General features: G+C 39.4%; 1 protein-coding gene across 4 annotated transcripts in view; it reads left to right on the top strand.

Moving 5' to 3' along the window:
* Window positions 1-13,014, top strand: part of AKAP6 (A-kinase anchoring protein 6) — a 652,282-nt gene that overhangs the window by 222,437 nt on the left and 416,831 nt on the right. For all 4 annotated transcript variants that reach the window (XM_050798308.1, XM_050798307.1, XM_050798309.1 and 1 more), the window contains one exon: window positions 11,919-12,276. In XM_050798308.1, coding sequence (XP_050654265.1) covers window positions 11,953-12,276 — 324 coding nt within the window. In that variant the 5' untranslated portion in view covers window positions 11,919-11,952. The remainder of the gene's footprint in view (window positions 1-11,918; window positions 12,277-13,014) is intronic.

Genomic DNA, 13,014 nt, shown 5'->3' with positions numbered 1-13,014 from the left:
CAAACTGGAGCTTTCCCTAAATCTCTGCTAATCCTTGACTGCCTTCTCATATTTAGGAGTAAAAGACTAGAAAGCTGATTGGATGCTCTGAATGTGTAGGTAGGCCTGTTGACTGAACGTCACTGTAGGGTAATCTGGATGTGCCAATTTCAGTATCTTGTCTTCTTGGACTGATCAGATCTCCTAGAGAGGGAATCTCTAGTCTCTTGACTGGAGGGTAAAGAAATTGCTCCCAGTGTATGAGGAGCTGAGTCAGGGAAGAGGACTGGGGATCTCAACATTCAGAATGTCTACATTAGTTGAATCCTCTTATTTTCAGAATACTCCTCAATTGCGCCTGGTGTCTGCCAGTCCAGAGACCCTGTGATTCATTCTTTCTAGGTAATATACGTCCAGTCTTCTGTCTGAACTAGGGGTGGAAGCAACTAATCAGCAACACAGAGTAAGGAGAGACTTATAGTTCTCACTGATTTTTAAACATTTTTAAAAATCAAGATTAATCTTAACATATGATTGTCTCTTTACCTGGAGTTAGGCCAAGCTTGAGGTTAAGGGCACAGACCACCAAGACTGACAGTTCTGCCCAACTTCCTGATGCCAGTTGCAAATTTGGGGGTCCCCAGGGCTATCCTCATTTCAGACCAATTGGCTATACATTTGAGAGTTCACATAGACTCTGTCAGTTTTGATAATACACTAGAACAACTCATAGAACTCAGGAAAGTGCTATTACTTATTATGGTTTTATTGTAGCAATAGGATACAAATAAGAGCCAGCCACAGGAACACACACATAGGGAAGAATCTGAGGCTAGCACAAATCTTCCAGGTCCTCAGGGATATATTACCCTTCTGTTGTTGATGTGTGACAATGCACATGGAATACCGCCAATTTGGGAAGCTTGTCTAAGCTTCAATGTCCATAGTTTTTATTGGGGCTGCATTACATAGGTGTGATTGATTGAATCACCACCCACATCATTGCCCAAAGCCTCAACCCTTTGACCACATGGTTGGTTCTTCTGTCTGGCCAGCCCTCATTCTGAGTCACCTTATTAGCACACACTTACCAGGTATAGTCTAAGGGGCCCATCATAATTAACTCAGATATTCCTAACATTTGGGAAATTCCAAGGGTTTAGAGGTTACTTCCTGGGAGCTGGGGCAAAGGCCCATCTTTTCTTTAGATAAAGGTAATTCTTCCCTACACAACACTCCACCTTTACTTCCAGAGGTACCTGGTTCCATCAATTTCAAAATACTTGAAGGATTCTGAAGTAAAAATCAGAATTGTTCTCTGTTCTTTGTTGGTTGGTTGTTCTCTGTACTGCTAACTTAAGATTTAGTTTTTATGAGTTGGTTAAGTCATTTATCATTTATTCATCTAATTTCTGGCTTCCAAAATCCCATTTTTCTTCCCGTTCTTGAGTGGTTATACTTAACAAAAAAACTTTTTCAGTAGTGTTGGTAGGGTTTCTGGAAGGAGAAAAATTAAGTCTGTGTATTCAGTTGGCCGTCTTTACTCAGAAATTGCCCAGGCCTCTCCCAATTAATTTTTTGTTTGTTTGTTTGTTTGTTTTTTGAGAGAGGGTCTCACTTTGTCACCCAGGCTGGAATACAGTGGTGAGACTACAGTTCACTGCAGGCTTGACCTCTTGGGATCAGGTGATCGTTCTACCTCAGCCTCCCTGGTATCTGGGACTACAGGTGCATGCCACCACGCCTGGCTAAGTTTTTTTTTTTTTTTTTTTTTTTTTTTTTTTTTTTTTTTTTTTGGTGGAGATGGGGTTTTATTATGTTTTCCAGGCTGGTCTCGAACTCCTGGGCTTAATCAATCTCCCACCTTCATCTCCCAAAGTGCTGGGATTACAGGCATGAGCCACCATTCCCAGCCCCAACTTATTTTTATTAACAACCTTTTTGTAGAATACTTATTAACACCTGGTAAATGCTAAATTAGCAAATACTTCTATATTGCTGAATTAATACAGATAACTAATTCAGACTTCAGGATCTTTCAAGATGACCCTTCCCTCAGGGCTCATTTCTCTCCTACTTTACATATTGAGGTCACAGCATATAAATAGCTTCTTATTGCTTGTTGACTGTAGAGAATGTGGGGCTAAAGAGGGATCTTTTATCTTCAATCTTGCCTATTTTTACAATGTTTTTTATATATATGTTTATATATACAATGTTTATATATATATATAACTCTTTAATAAATTTTAAAATAATTTTAGAACAAGAAAAAAGTAGAAACATTGCATGAAATGATCCTTAAAATTTTTCCACTTCAAATCTATAATACTAAGATTGTGAGTAGGGTTAATGGAGAACTAAAAATGGAGAATTCTTTTTATATTTAATGGAGTAGGTAGGACACAGTGTAGAACTCTTTTAATCATTTTGATCCAAAAGTCAAACTTGTATTCTTTCTCTATATATATCTTTTCTTTCTGGGCTAGAAAGAAGTTTTTAAGGTTACACTTTGTGTTAATAAAGTCTTTGCTTGAAAAAGTGGATGTTGATCCTCTCATGATGCTGATTTCTTATTTCATTTTCTAAATAAGAGTGCATGTATTGACTTTCCTGTACCATTCTAGGATAGAACTATAATTGAATTATTCTTTTTTGACAATCTTTTTAGAATCCTTGCTCCCTGCAAGATTTATTCCAAATTCTATAACATGGCATTCTCATCCCTCTTACAATATGGCAGCAACTTACCTTGTAGCTTAATCTGTTTCTTGGCCCCATCAAGCTTCCTGTTCCCTTCAACACTCAATTATTTGCTGATTCTCCCAGCTTCTTGGTGTTGAGGTATCTTTATCCATGCAGTTTCCCCAGCCTAGAATTCCTTTACCTCCCTTCCATCTCTGCTTGTTTAAATGATATCCTTTTTCTCTTTTTAAAAAAATTTTGTTTTGTCTATTTTTAACTTTTATTTTAAGTTCAGGGGTACAAGTTCAGGTCTGTTATATAGGAAAATTTGTGTATTTGGGGTTTGTTGTACAGATTATTTCATCACCCATGTATTAAGCCTAGTATCCATTAGTTATTTTTCCTGATCCTCTCCCTCCCCCTACCTTCCACCCTCTGAAAGGCCCTTGTGTGTATTGTTCGCCTCTGTGTGTCCCTGTGTCCTCATCATTTAGCTCCCACTTATAAGTGAGAACATGCCGTATTTGGTTTTCTGTGCTTGTGTTAGTTTGTTAAGGATAATGGCCTCCAGCTCTATCCATGTCCCTGCAAAGGACATGATCTCATTCTTTTCTATGGCTGCATAGTATTCCATGGTGTATATGTACCACATTTTCTTTATCCAGTCTACCATTGATGGGCATTTAGGTTGATTCCATGTATTTGCTATTGTGAATAGTGCTGCCATGAACATATGCATGTATGTGTCTTTATAATAGAATGAATTATATTCTTTTGGGTATAGGATTGCTGGATCAAATAGTATTTCTGTCATTAGGTCTTTGAGGAATCACCACACTGACTTCCGCAATGGCTGAACTAATTTACACTCCCACCAACAGTGTATAAGCATTCCTTTTTCTCCACAACCTTGCCAGCATCTGTTATTTTTTTGACATTTTAATAATAGCCATTCTGACTGGTGTCAGATGGCATCTCATTTTGTTTTTGATTTGCATTTCTCTAATGATCAGTGATGTTGAGCATTTTTTTCATGTGATTGTTGGCCACATGTATACCTTCTTTTGAAAAGTGTCTGTTCATTGGCTGGCTGTGGTGGCTTATGCCTGTAATTCCAGGACTTTGGGAAGTCAAGGTGGGCCAATGGCTAGGAGTTTGAGACCAGCCTGGGCAACATGGTGACACCTTGTCTCTACAAAAAAACACAAAAGTTCGACAGGCGTGGTGTTGTGTTCCTGTGGTCATAGCTACTTGGGAGGCTGAGGTGGGAGGATCACATGAACCCAGGAGGAAGAGGTGCAGTGAGCTGAGATTGTGCCACTGCATCCCAGCCAGGGCAACAGAGGAAAGAGAGAAAGAGAAAGGCGGGAAGGCGGGGCGGGAAGGCGGGAAGGCGGGAAGGCGGGAAGGCGGGAAGGCGGGAAGGCAGGAAGGCAGGAAGGAAGGAAGGAAGGAAGGAAGGAAGGAAGGAAGTTGTTCATGTCCTTTGCCCACTTTTTTATGGGGTTGTTTTTCTCTTGTAAGTTTGTTTAAGTTTCTTACAGATACTGGATATTAGACCTTTGTTAGATGCATAGTTTGCACAGATTTTCTCCCATTCAGTAGGCTGTCCATTTACTCTGTTAATAGTTTCTTTTGCTGTGCAGATGTTCTTCAGTTTAATTGGATCCCGTTTGTCAATTTTTGCTTTTGTTGCAATTGCTTTTGGTGTCTTCATCATGAAATCTTTGCCCGTGCCTATGTCCTGAATAGTATTGCCTGGGTTGTCTCCAGGGTTTTTATAGTTTTAGGTTTTACATTTAAGTCTTTAATTCATCTTGAGTTAATTTTTGAATATGGTGTTAGGAAGGGTCCAGTTTCGATCTTCTGCATATGGCTGGCCAGTTATCCCAGCACCATTTATTGAGTAGGGAATTCCAGACCCATTTTTATAAGCCACCTGAAATATTACCTTCTGTGGTAAAGGTTCGCACTTATCTTTCCTTTACTCAGGATAATTGACACTCCTGGGGCCTTACTGGGCTTTTGTTTGTTTGTTTTTGCCCTTCATATATTTGACCATAGCCTGTTGGTGCAGTAGGTATGAGTATGTGTTTGGGTCAGGGGGAGACGGGGAGAGGAGAGAGAGAGGTGAGAGAGAGAGAGAGATTGTTTCTATAAAGTTATAATTTCCTTGAGGGTAAATATGATGAGTCACATATACATAGAATGCCTTTTATATAGTTGATTTTCAGTAATGTCAGTTGATTTAAATACTGACCACTAAATGTCAGTTGATTTGAAATGAATCTTGTTTCATTTTCTTTACCTTAATAGCATTGACAAAGGCAACAATTGTACAAATTATGTATTAAAGTTTTACAAATCCAGTCTCTCACAATTTCTTGAACAATAGAAAGGTGACTGCCTAATATTTTAAGGTGATTTTTAGCAACTTGGGATGAGGGTGAGAAGTATGAATGCTCATTAGTGTTCACTGAGTCCAGGTCCACATACTGATGACCATGGGTGCCACTGCGGCTGCCTGCCTGAAGCAGCCAAATGAATCTCTGTGTGACAGGAAATGACTGCTGTAGTGGAGGAAAGAAAATACAGAAGGCATGATGAATATCTGAGTCAATCTCGGTATCCCTGCCACAGGAAGATCTGAATAATTGGGGAGAGGGGTAGGAGGAAGGTTTGAGGGGAGAAGATGATTGATTAAGTGTGTTATGGTTGATAGCAGACTGTTCTCTGGGCAAGGGAGTTAGCGGGTATTTGAGGAAAGACCCAGGAGATGGTGCATGGTCTCTAAGTGATTAGCAGAATGTAATCACCCATCTGCCGAGGGGCACAGCTGTACAAAAGGACATATTCAAAAAGGGAAAGGAGAGAGAAACACCAATGATAACACCGAGATCTTTTAAATTATGGAAATCTGTTTGGGCTCCCCTATTGACATGCTGTTTCCCCCCTGGGGCACTTATAGTCCTTCTCCTCACTGACATCCACTTGTAGGCTGGCCTGTTATTGCAAGAGGATTAGAAAGTAAGATTAATCTGGGGCTACTGCAGTGCTCTCACTAAACAGTGTTACTCTATGTGAGTGCTGGAGGGCACTGGGGTGGGCAGGGAAAGAGAGCAAAGGAGAAGAAGGCATCAGGAAGCAATTATGGACATTTCCTTAGGAGCATCTTACAGAAGCCACTTTAACTTTTTCCCTAAGTACAAATTTAACTTAATATTTGGCAGCAACTCTTTGCCTCTTCTATTTTAGAGCTTAAAGCCATTTAAAGTTTCCCAGGTCTTGACCCAACAAAAGGCATGGGACGTAGGCAGGCAGCAAGATTTAAAACTAAGTGACGAATCAGACCCTCATCTATCTGGTTAGGCAGTGGCATTTAATTAACCAATGTATTAAATTTGCTTTCGTGTTTTCTTTGCAGAGCCCAATCTGGTATCCTGGAATCAGATACAGGGTACACCTCTGGAGTTTCTGTCTTTCTCCTTAATGCAATCAAGTCATGAGAGCTAACCTTAGACAAAAATTGAAACAGGCCAGAGGATTTTTTTATTTATTTCTAAATTCAGTGTCTGTATGAATAGGTTCTGTGAAGAGTGGTTATAAAAATGTAAGAGAAGAAATGAAGGGGGAGAAAAAGGAAAATTATGTGATGCTTAATATAATTTTTTCTACCTCTGTTCTGCAATAAGTGCTATGTAGCAAGCACATCTGTTAATTTGACTAGAATTATGCTTTAATCACTTGCTTATGTTTTAAGGAGTAAGCAGGGCGAGAAATACTGAGAATAAGAATGTAGGCTTAGGGTTGATTTACATGATGAAAAGACTGCCTCTCAAACTGTACTCATGATAATGCTCTTACATGGAAAGAACAGTTTCTTGCTGAGACAGAGCAGGAATTTATTTGGCTGAAGTTGGCTTTGTCAGCTAGTCATGTTAGCACAGTACTATTAATTTATCCTGCTTTAAGATTGTTGGGGTTTTTGAGAGTATAGTCTTGATTCTTCTGAACCATGATTGTAAGTGCTCTGTCCACCCAAAGACTCTTTTCTATAGTGATCCTTGTTCTGGCAACTGTCTCCTTTTTCTCAGCCCACTCATCACTGCTTGTTTGCAAAAGGTCTGCCTATGACTGCACAATCCTGGAGCTTATACATTAGCTTCCAAATAGGGACTGCATAGCAGCCCTCTCTGCCCAAGAGATTTAGGCCACTAAGGGAGTGTGAAGCTGGGACCCTACTGGCACCAGTGTCCTCCAGCATGGTGCAGCCCCGACACTGGCCTTCATATTGTTTGGCCACAAGAAGAGAAACAGCGGGGAGAGGAGGAGCCAGATGATTAATCCTGAAGGGCCATTAGGGACAGAACCATTTACAGTGAGTACAGTCGGCAAGATACCTGGCTTTTCTGTTATTTTATTTAAGAGAAAAAATTGTAAAAGAAAGGAGAGAGAGGTGGGAAGTTTTGATGGCGATGTAGCTGAACTTTTTTGTCTCCTGATTTGGTCGAATGAACTTTTCTAATTTAACTGTGTTTGTTTATTCAAGTTGAATGCCTTCTGCTAGCGTCAGGCTCCAACCCAAAACTTGTGGACACGAGATCACAGAAACAGTTCTTGTTAATAAGCCATCCATGGCATGTTTCTATAGGATTATAGAGTAAGATGGGAAAACCCTTTTATAACTTTTTTTAAAAAAGCCTTAAAATAATTACTGCTTTCAGCTATTGCACTTTAATTATTGCCTCTTCTTTGGATTTGTGTAAAGGAAAGGATTTGATGGATGTTATTTTTAACAGCAGCTGGGATAAAGGTGGTATTATCGCTAATGTTGGAAAGGTGGCCGCAGACAAGCATTTGATGTAGGGGGAGGGAGATGAGAGGTCACTGGGTTCCAAAAAGCTGGCTGATCACTCCCTTCACACCATCTTGGAGCCAGAGTTGCAACTTGGTGGGTGCCTGTGTGCACTTAGTCAAATTTTTTTATTTTCACTATCAGAACTTGTAGTCTAAGCTTTTTAAAAAACGTCTCTGTGACTAGAAAGAAATCTTATTGCAAGATGACTTGTAAAAAAGAATTCAAAACTTATGTTATTTACAAATATAGACTTATGCTCAATTTCCTGCTTTCTGTTTGCATTCAAATGGAGTAATTAGCTTGGTGAGAAAGAAACTTGAATAATCCTGATAAGGGCAAGAAAAATATTCACAAAGACTGTTACTGTAGGTTTCCACAATGGGAAGCATTTTAAAAAAATTATAATTTATCTTTAAAATCAGATGTGATTCTGTTAAAATCAGAAATAGAGTATGACCATCCATATATGCTACATTTAAATGTGAACTACTACTAACAACTGAAAAATGTGATAATTTCTTTTCATGAAAATGGGCAATTAATCCATTTTATGCTACTACCCAGGCTTGCTGTGCTTAATGATACATATACCATTCTTTTCCTAGTGGCAAAGATATATGTGAGGGAAAGTAAATAGAAGTTGAAATGAAACTTGAGTAAAGCACACTTTGCTTTATTTCTGCAGGTTATAGAAATTCTCTTGTGTATAGTCTGATCAGTTAAATGTGGAAACATAGCATCTAGGTAAAAGTTTTATAGTTACAGGAAAATTTTGCTTTGGCAGCTTGAATGTAAGATTTCTTTGTACTTTACTCACATAGGATGCACATCCTCTCCTCTCCAGCTATGCTTTTGTTTCATATTTTTATTTTATTCTGATTTGTCTTCTACGTATATAACCACATCTGTTTTGTCAGTCTTAAGTGGCAGACTTCTAGAGGGGAGAATCTCCCATGTTTGTTCCTCTGGGAAGAATTAGCAACAAAAAATGTGTAAATGATGACTTAACAAAATGCTTTTTTCATGATAGCAATTTATTCCTTTTCATTAAGTAGGACACATCTATCAATAATACTTGTATGCTTTGATAAAATGGAGACCATCATTTAGTAGCTACACAGCTCTCAGGATAGGCAGGAAACTTCCAAGAGCTTCCAAATCTCTGGATAAATAACCCTAGGCAATCACAGATTCTTAGGGCAAATGGGATCCTACTGGCCATCTAGTTCAATTTTGTCATTTTACAGATGAAGAAACTGAGGCCAAGAAATGTGTGGAGCATTTTGCCCCGAATCATATAAAACTGCAGTGTGCTTAGTGCACATAATGGTGTATATGGAAATGTTGCAAGTTGGGGCATAAATTGCACTGAGCTAATTCTTTAGTGTGTTTTTTAGTTTACAGTAGGATGTGTATTCCAAGGAAGGCCCTGCCTTGACTTAGGAGTTTCAGAGAAAACACAGTGACTAAGCACTGTTTTTCAGTTGTGCAGGGCTTTGGGGCAGGGTTTTGTGGGCGAGTGTGTGTGTGTGAGTGTAGCTTAAACAGTTCATTGTATGCTGCCCTGGCTCAGCATTCAGTTTTCTAGTTTCAATGACTCTGGCTTCTTAGAAGAGGAAACCGTTGTGACACCAGTGTCTCCCTTTATAACCAGTTCTATGTTCTTGAACTAGAAACCTTATTAACCTTTATGTATCAGATTCCTTCTCTAGGATTGTGATTCTAAACTTACCCCCAGAGGGCAGTGGCTCAATTAATAATCTTTTCTAAATATTAAAAATTTGGGGCCAGGCACGGTGGCTTAGGAGATCGAGCCCATCCTGGCTAACACGGTGAAACCCTGTCTCTACTAAAAATACAAAAAAGCAGCCGGGCGTGGTGGCGGGTGCCTGTAGTCCCAGCTACTCGGGAGGCTGAGGCAGGAGAATGGCATGAACCCGGGAGGTGGAGCTTGCAGTGAGCCGAGAGCATGCCACTGCACTCCAGCCTGGCCGACACTCCAGCCTGGGTGACAGAGTGAGACTCTGTCTAAAAAAAAAAAAAATTGGAGAAGTTGGAATCAGCCTGAGGCTGGAGTATGGTTTATGAAGAAGTGGTATGGTAGCTTACTCTTCCTGGAGTTTTATCCCTCTCAGTGAAATTTTGTTATTTTCTAATTGTTTTTGTTTTTGTTTTTTTTAATAGCTGGGTCTAGTATTCTTATTACTTTTAAAAGAGAATACAAGCATAGTTAAAAATGTGGGGTGTCTGCCTTATATTCATGGGAAAGAAAAAAGTGTGGGGTATGGATTTCTGCCTTTTGCAATCAGGTGGAGGAGGCTATCTAATTGAAGCCTGAAGCCATTTTCTAAGGCAAGTATCAAAGTGGTAAACCTACTTTATGACATATATTTTGCTCTGTGCAAATAACTTTGTTTTAAAAATTTATCTGTAATTCTCTCTGGTTTTTTTTTTTTTTTTTTTTTTTTTTGAGACATAGTTTCATTCTTGTTGCCCAGGCTACAGCACAATGGTGCCATCTTGGCTCAGCTCACCGCAACCTCCCCCTCCCGGGTTCAAGCGATTCTTCTGTCTCAGCCTCCTGAGTAGCTGGGATTACAGGCGCCCACCGCTACACCCGGCTAATTTTTGGTATTTTTGGTAGAGATGGGGCTTCACCATGTTGGCCAGGCAGGTCTTGAACTCCTGACCTCAGGTAATCCGCCCGCCTCCGCCTCCCAAAGTGTTAGGATTACAGGCGTGAGCCACCGCGCCTGGCCTTCTCCTCATCATTTAATTCAAAAGTTAGATGCTTAAGAAATTAGAGAAAGGGATTATGCTGCAGTATTGGAAAGATTCTGAAAAAATACGTCATAGCAGTGACTTAGTCTTAAGGCTTTTGTCAACTCAACAAGTCTTTTTTATTTCCACTCCTCATTCCTGTATGGAAAGATACATGTTTCCAGTCAAATTGGAAGCATTTCTAAAGTTTCCCCTCTCTTTTGGTATGTAAAGATAATTTTGCTTCTGTTGTTGAATATTTGTTACTATACAAATATGAACTACTTTTTGACAATCACATTTAATTTCTGATCTTTTGGTGAGTCACCTTTCATCTTTGGGGGAATAATGGTATAAACTAACTTGAATATGTAGAACCAGACAAAAAATTATAAAAGAAAAAGAAATTCATTGCCTTGAGTAGAAAAAGCTGCTCCTGAGACTAAAAATAGTGCTTATTTATTTTAAAATACAAGAGCCTAAAAGTTGTTGTTATACTAGACTGGTTCCAGAAGAGAGATAAATTTAATAGCTGGATAATTAAACTAATTAAATTTATCTTAAAACCCAACCTTACTTTATGATAAATTACACTTACGTTATTTTAACTTATTTGGTTAATATTTTACTGTTTATGTATTTCAGACCAATTTATTACCCTTAAAATTCCAGAAACCTCTAAAAATTCCATATAACCAAATATTAATATAATTTAGATTGAGAGTTAATTAGATCTATTCAGTACAATCCATGATTTATATTTTCTAGGAAAGTAAAGATTTGGGATTGTCACAGGTTATTATTTAGCTAACAAGTCATAGAAAGGAGCAATATCTCCTGAATTCAGCTCAGTGTTTTTTGTAGTTAGAACATCTTCCCACTGTAGCTGTCCCATGTATTGAATATGTTGATTTTATAGTCAAAATGATGTTTGGATACTTTTAGTAAAAAAGCCCAAAATAATCGTGGCTTGAACAAGATAGAAGTTTGGCTTTTTTCTCACATAAAAGAAATACAGGGCAGCACTCAGACCTGGTATGGTAGCTCCTCTGTTATCATATGGGACCCGTGTTTCTACCTCCATGCTCCACCATCCTCCACCCATCATAGTCAAAGGCCTTTCTGGGTCTGGGTTGCCAGCTGCTCTAGCCATCAAGTCCACGTCACAGGCTGGAAGAAGGGGAGGAAAGTAGAAGGGCATAAAGGGAGCCCCTCCTAATTGAGTCAGCTCCCTGTAAGCAGCTCTCCCAGAATTTCAACACAACAATTCCACTCATTGGCCAGAACATGGCCACACCTAGCTGCAAAGGAGATGGGGAATGTAGTTTTAAATTCTGGGCAGGAATATGAACAGCTAAAAACTCGGATTTTGTTACTAAGAAATGAGGGAAAAATAGATGGGGGTGGCGGGGGGTAGTAGGCAATATCACAATGGTTTTATGTTCATATTATTTCCTGGCTCTTGGGGCTACCATGTAGAAAATCAAAACACCTCTTTCTGTTTTTGTTATGAGCTATGGTTTCTTAATTTAGAAATCTGGCTTAATTTAGAAATCCTGTTTCTTCTGTGAAGTATCATTTCTTTATTTGGCAATCTTGACTGACTCTTGCTTTCTTCTTTCCTCTTGCCTTTCAGCTGTTTTGGAAAGAAGTGAGGTTTAGACTTCTCCATGTTAACCATGAGCGTGACACTTTCCCCCCTGAGGTCACAGGACCTGGATCCCATGGCTACTGATGCTTCACCCATGGCCATCAATGTGACCCCCACTGTGGAGCAGGGTGAGGGAGAAGAGGCAATGAAGGACATGGACTCTGACCAGCAGTATGAAAAGCCACCCCCACTACACACAGGGGCTGACTGGAAAATTGTCCTCCACTTACCTGAAATTGAGACCTGGCTCCGGATGACCTCAGAGAGGGTCCGAGACCTAACCTATTCAGTCCAGCAGGATTCGGACAGCAAACATGTGGATGTACATCTAGTTCAACTAAAGGTAAGGCAAGGTCTGTGATCCTCTCAGGATAGAAGTTTTCAAAAGGCTGTGGCACCTAGAGCCTGTGTTCTGTAATTTCCAATGAGGAATTATCCAGGAAGAAAAACACAGTAACAGGTTTCAAACCATTATCTTTATAGGTAAACATGGAAATAATTAATTCTTTTCTGATTTTACTTTATGTGCTGATTATCTAGAATACAACTGGCCTTTGGTGATAGTGCAGAGAAATGGGGAAAGGGAGGGGCATTCTTGTGCAGTGTTATCCAAATAAGTTATAAAGAATGAAAGTATTTAAAATCTCTTACAAAGGGTTTAATAAAAGACTGTCATAGGTAAAATATCAAACTCAGCTGTGATTGTGAGTATGTGTATGTGACTATTATCTTCGGTTGAAGCTGATGCTGCCTTTGTGGCAAACACTGAATTCTGACATGGTGGGGAAGGGCAGTGTTCTCCTTTTATAATGAGTTGTTTCATCCAGGCACAATGCATCATGTAGAACAAAGGTGATTTTATGACAACTCATCTGAAGTTCAGACATTGAAAAAAAAGTCTGTAGCCTCTGAAGCCCTTTAAAAGCCTGACTGTTGGCAATAATGAAATGGAGGTGCTAGTTAAGAGTGCTACTAATAAAATTTTTGGCCTAGGGACTTCAAGATAAGGTGAACCTTGTCCTGCCATAGTCACTCCTCTCTCCCAGGTCCTTGAGGGAAATACACACTCAGGTCAGTGACC

The sequence above is a fragment of the Macaca thibetana genome, chromosome 7 (genome assembly GCF_024542745.1).
Source record: "Macaca thibetana thibetana isolate TM-01 chromosome 7, ASM2454274v1, whole genome shotgun sequence".
NCBI lineage: Eukaryota > Metazoa > Chordata > Mammalia > Primates > Cercopithecidae > Macaca > Macaca thibetana.
This window is presented reverse-complemented; position numbering and strand designations above follow the sequence as displayed.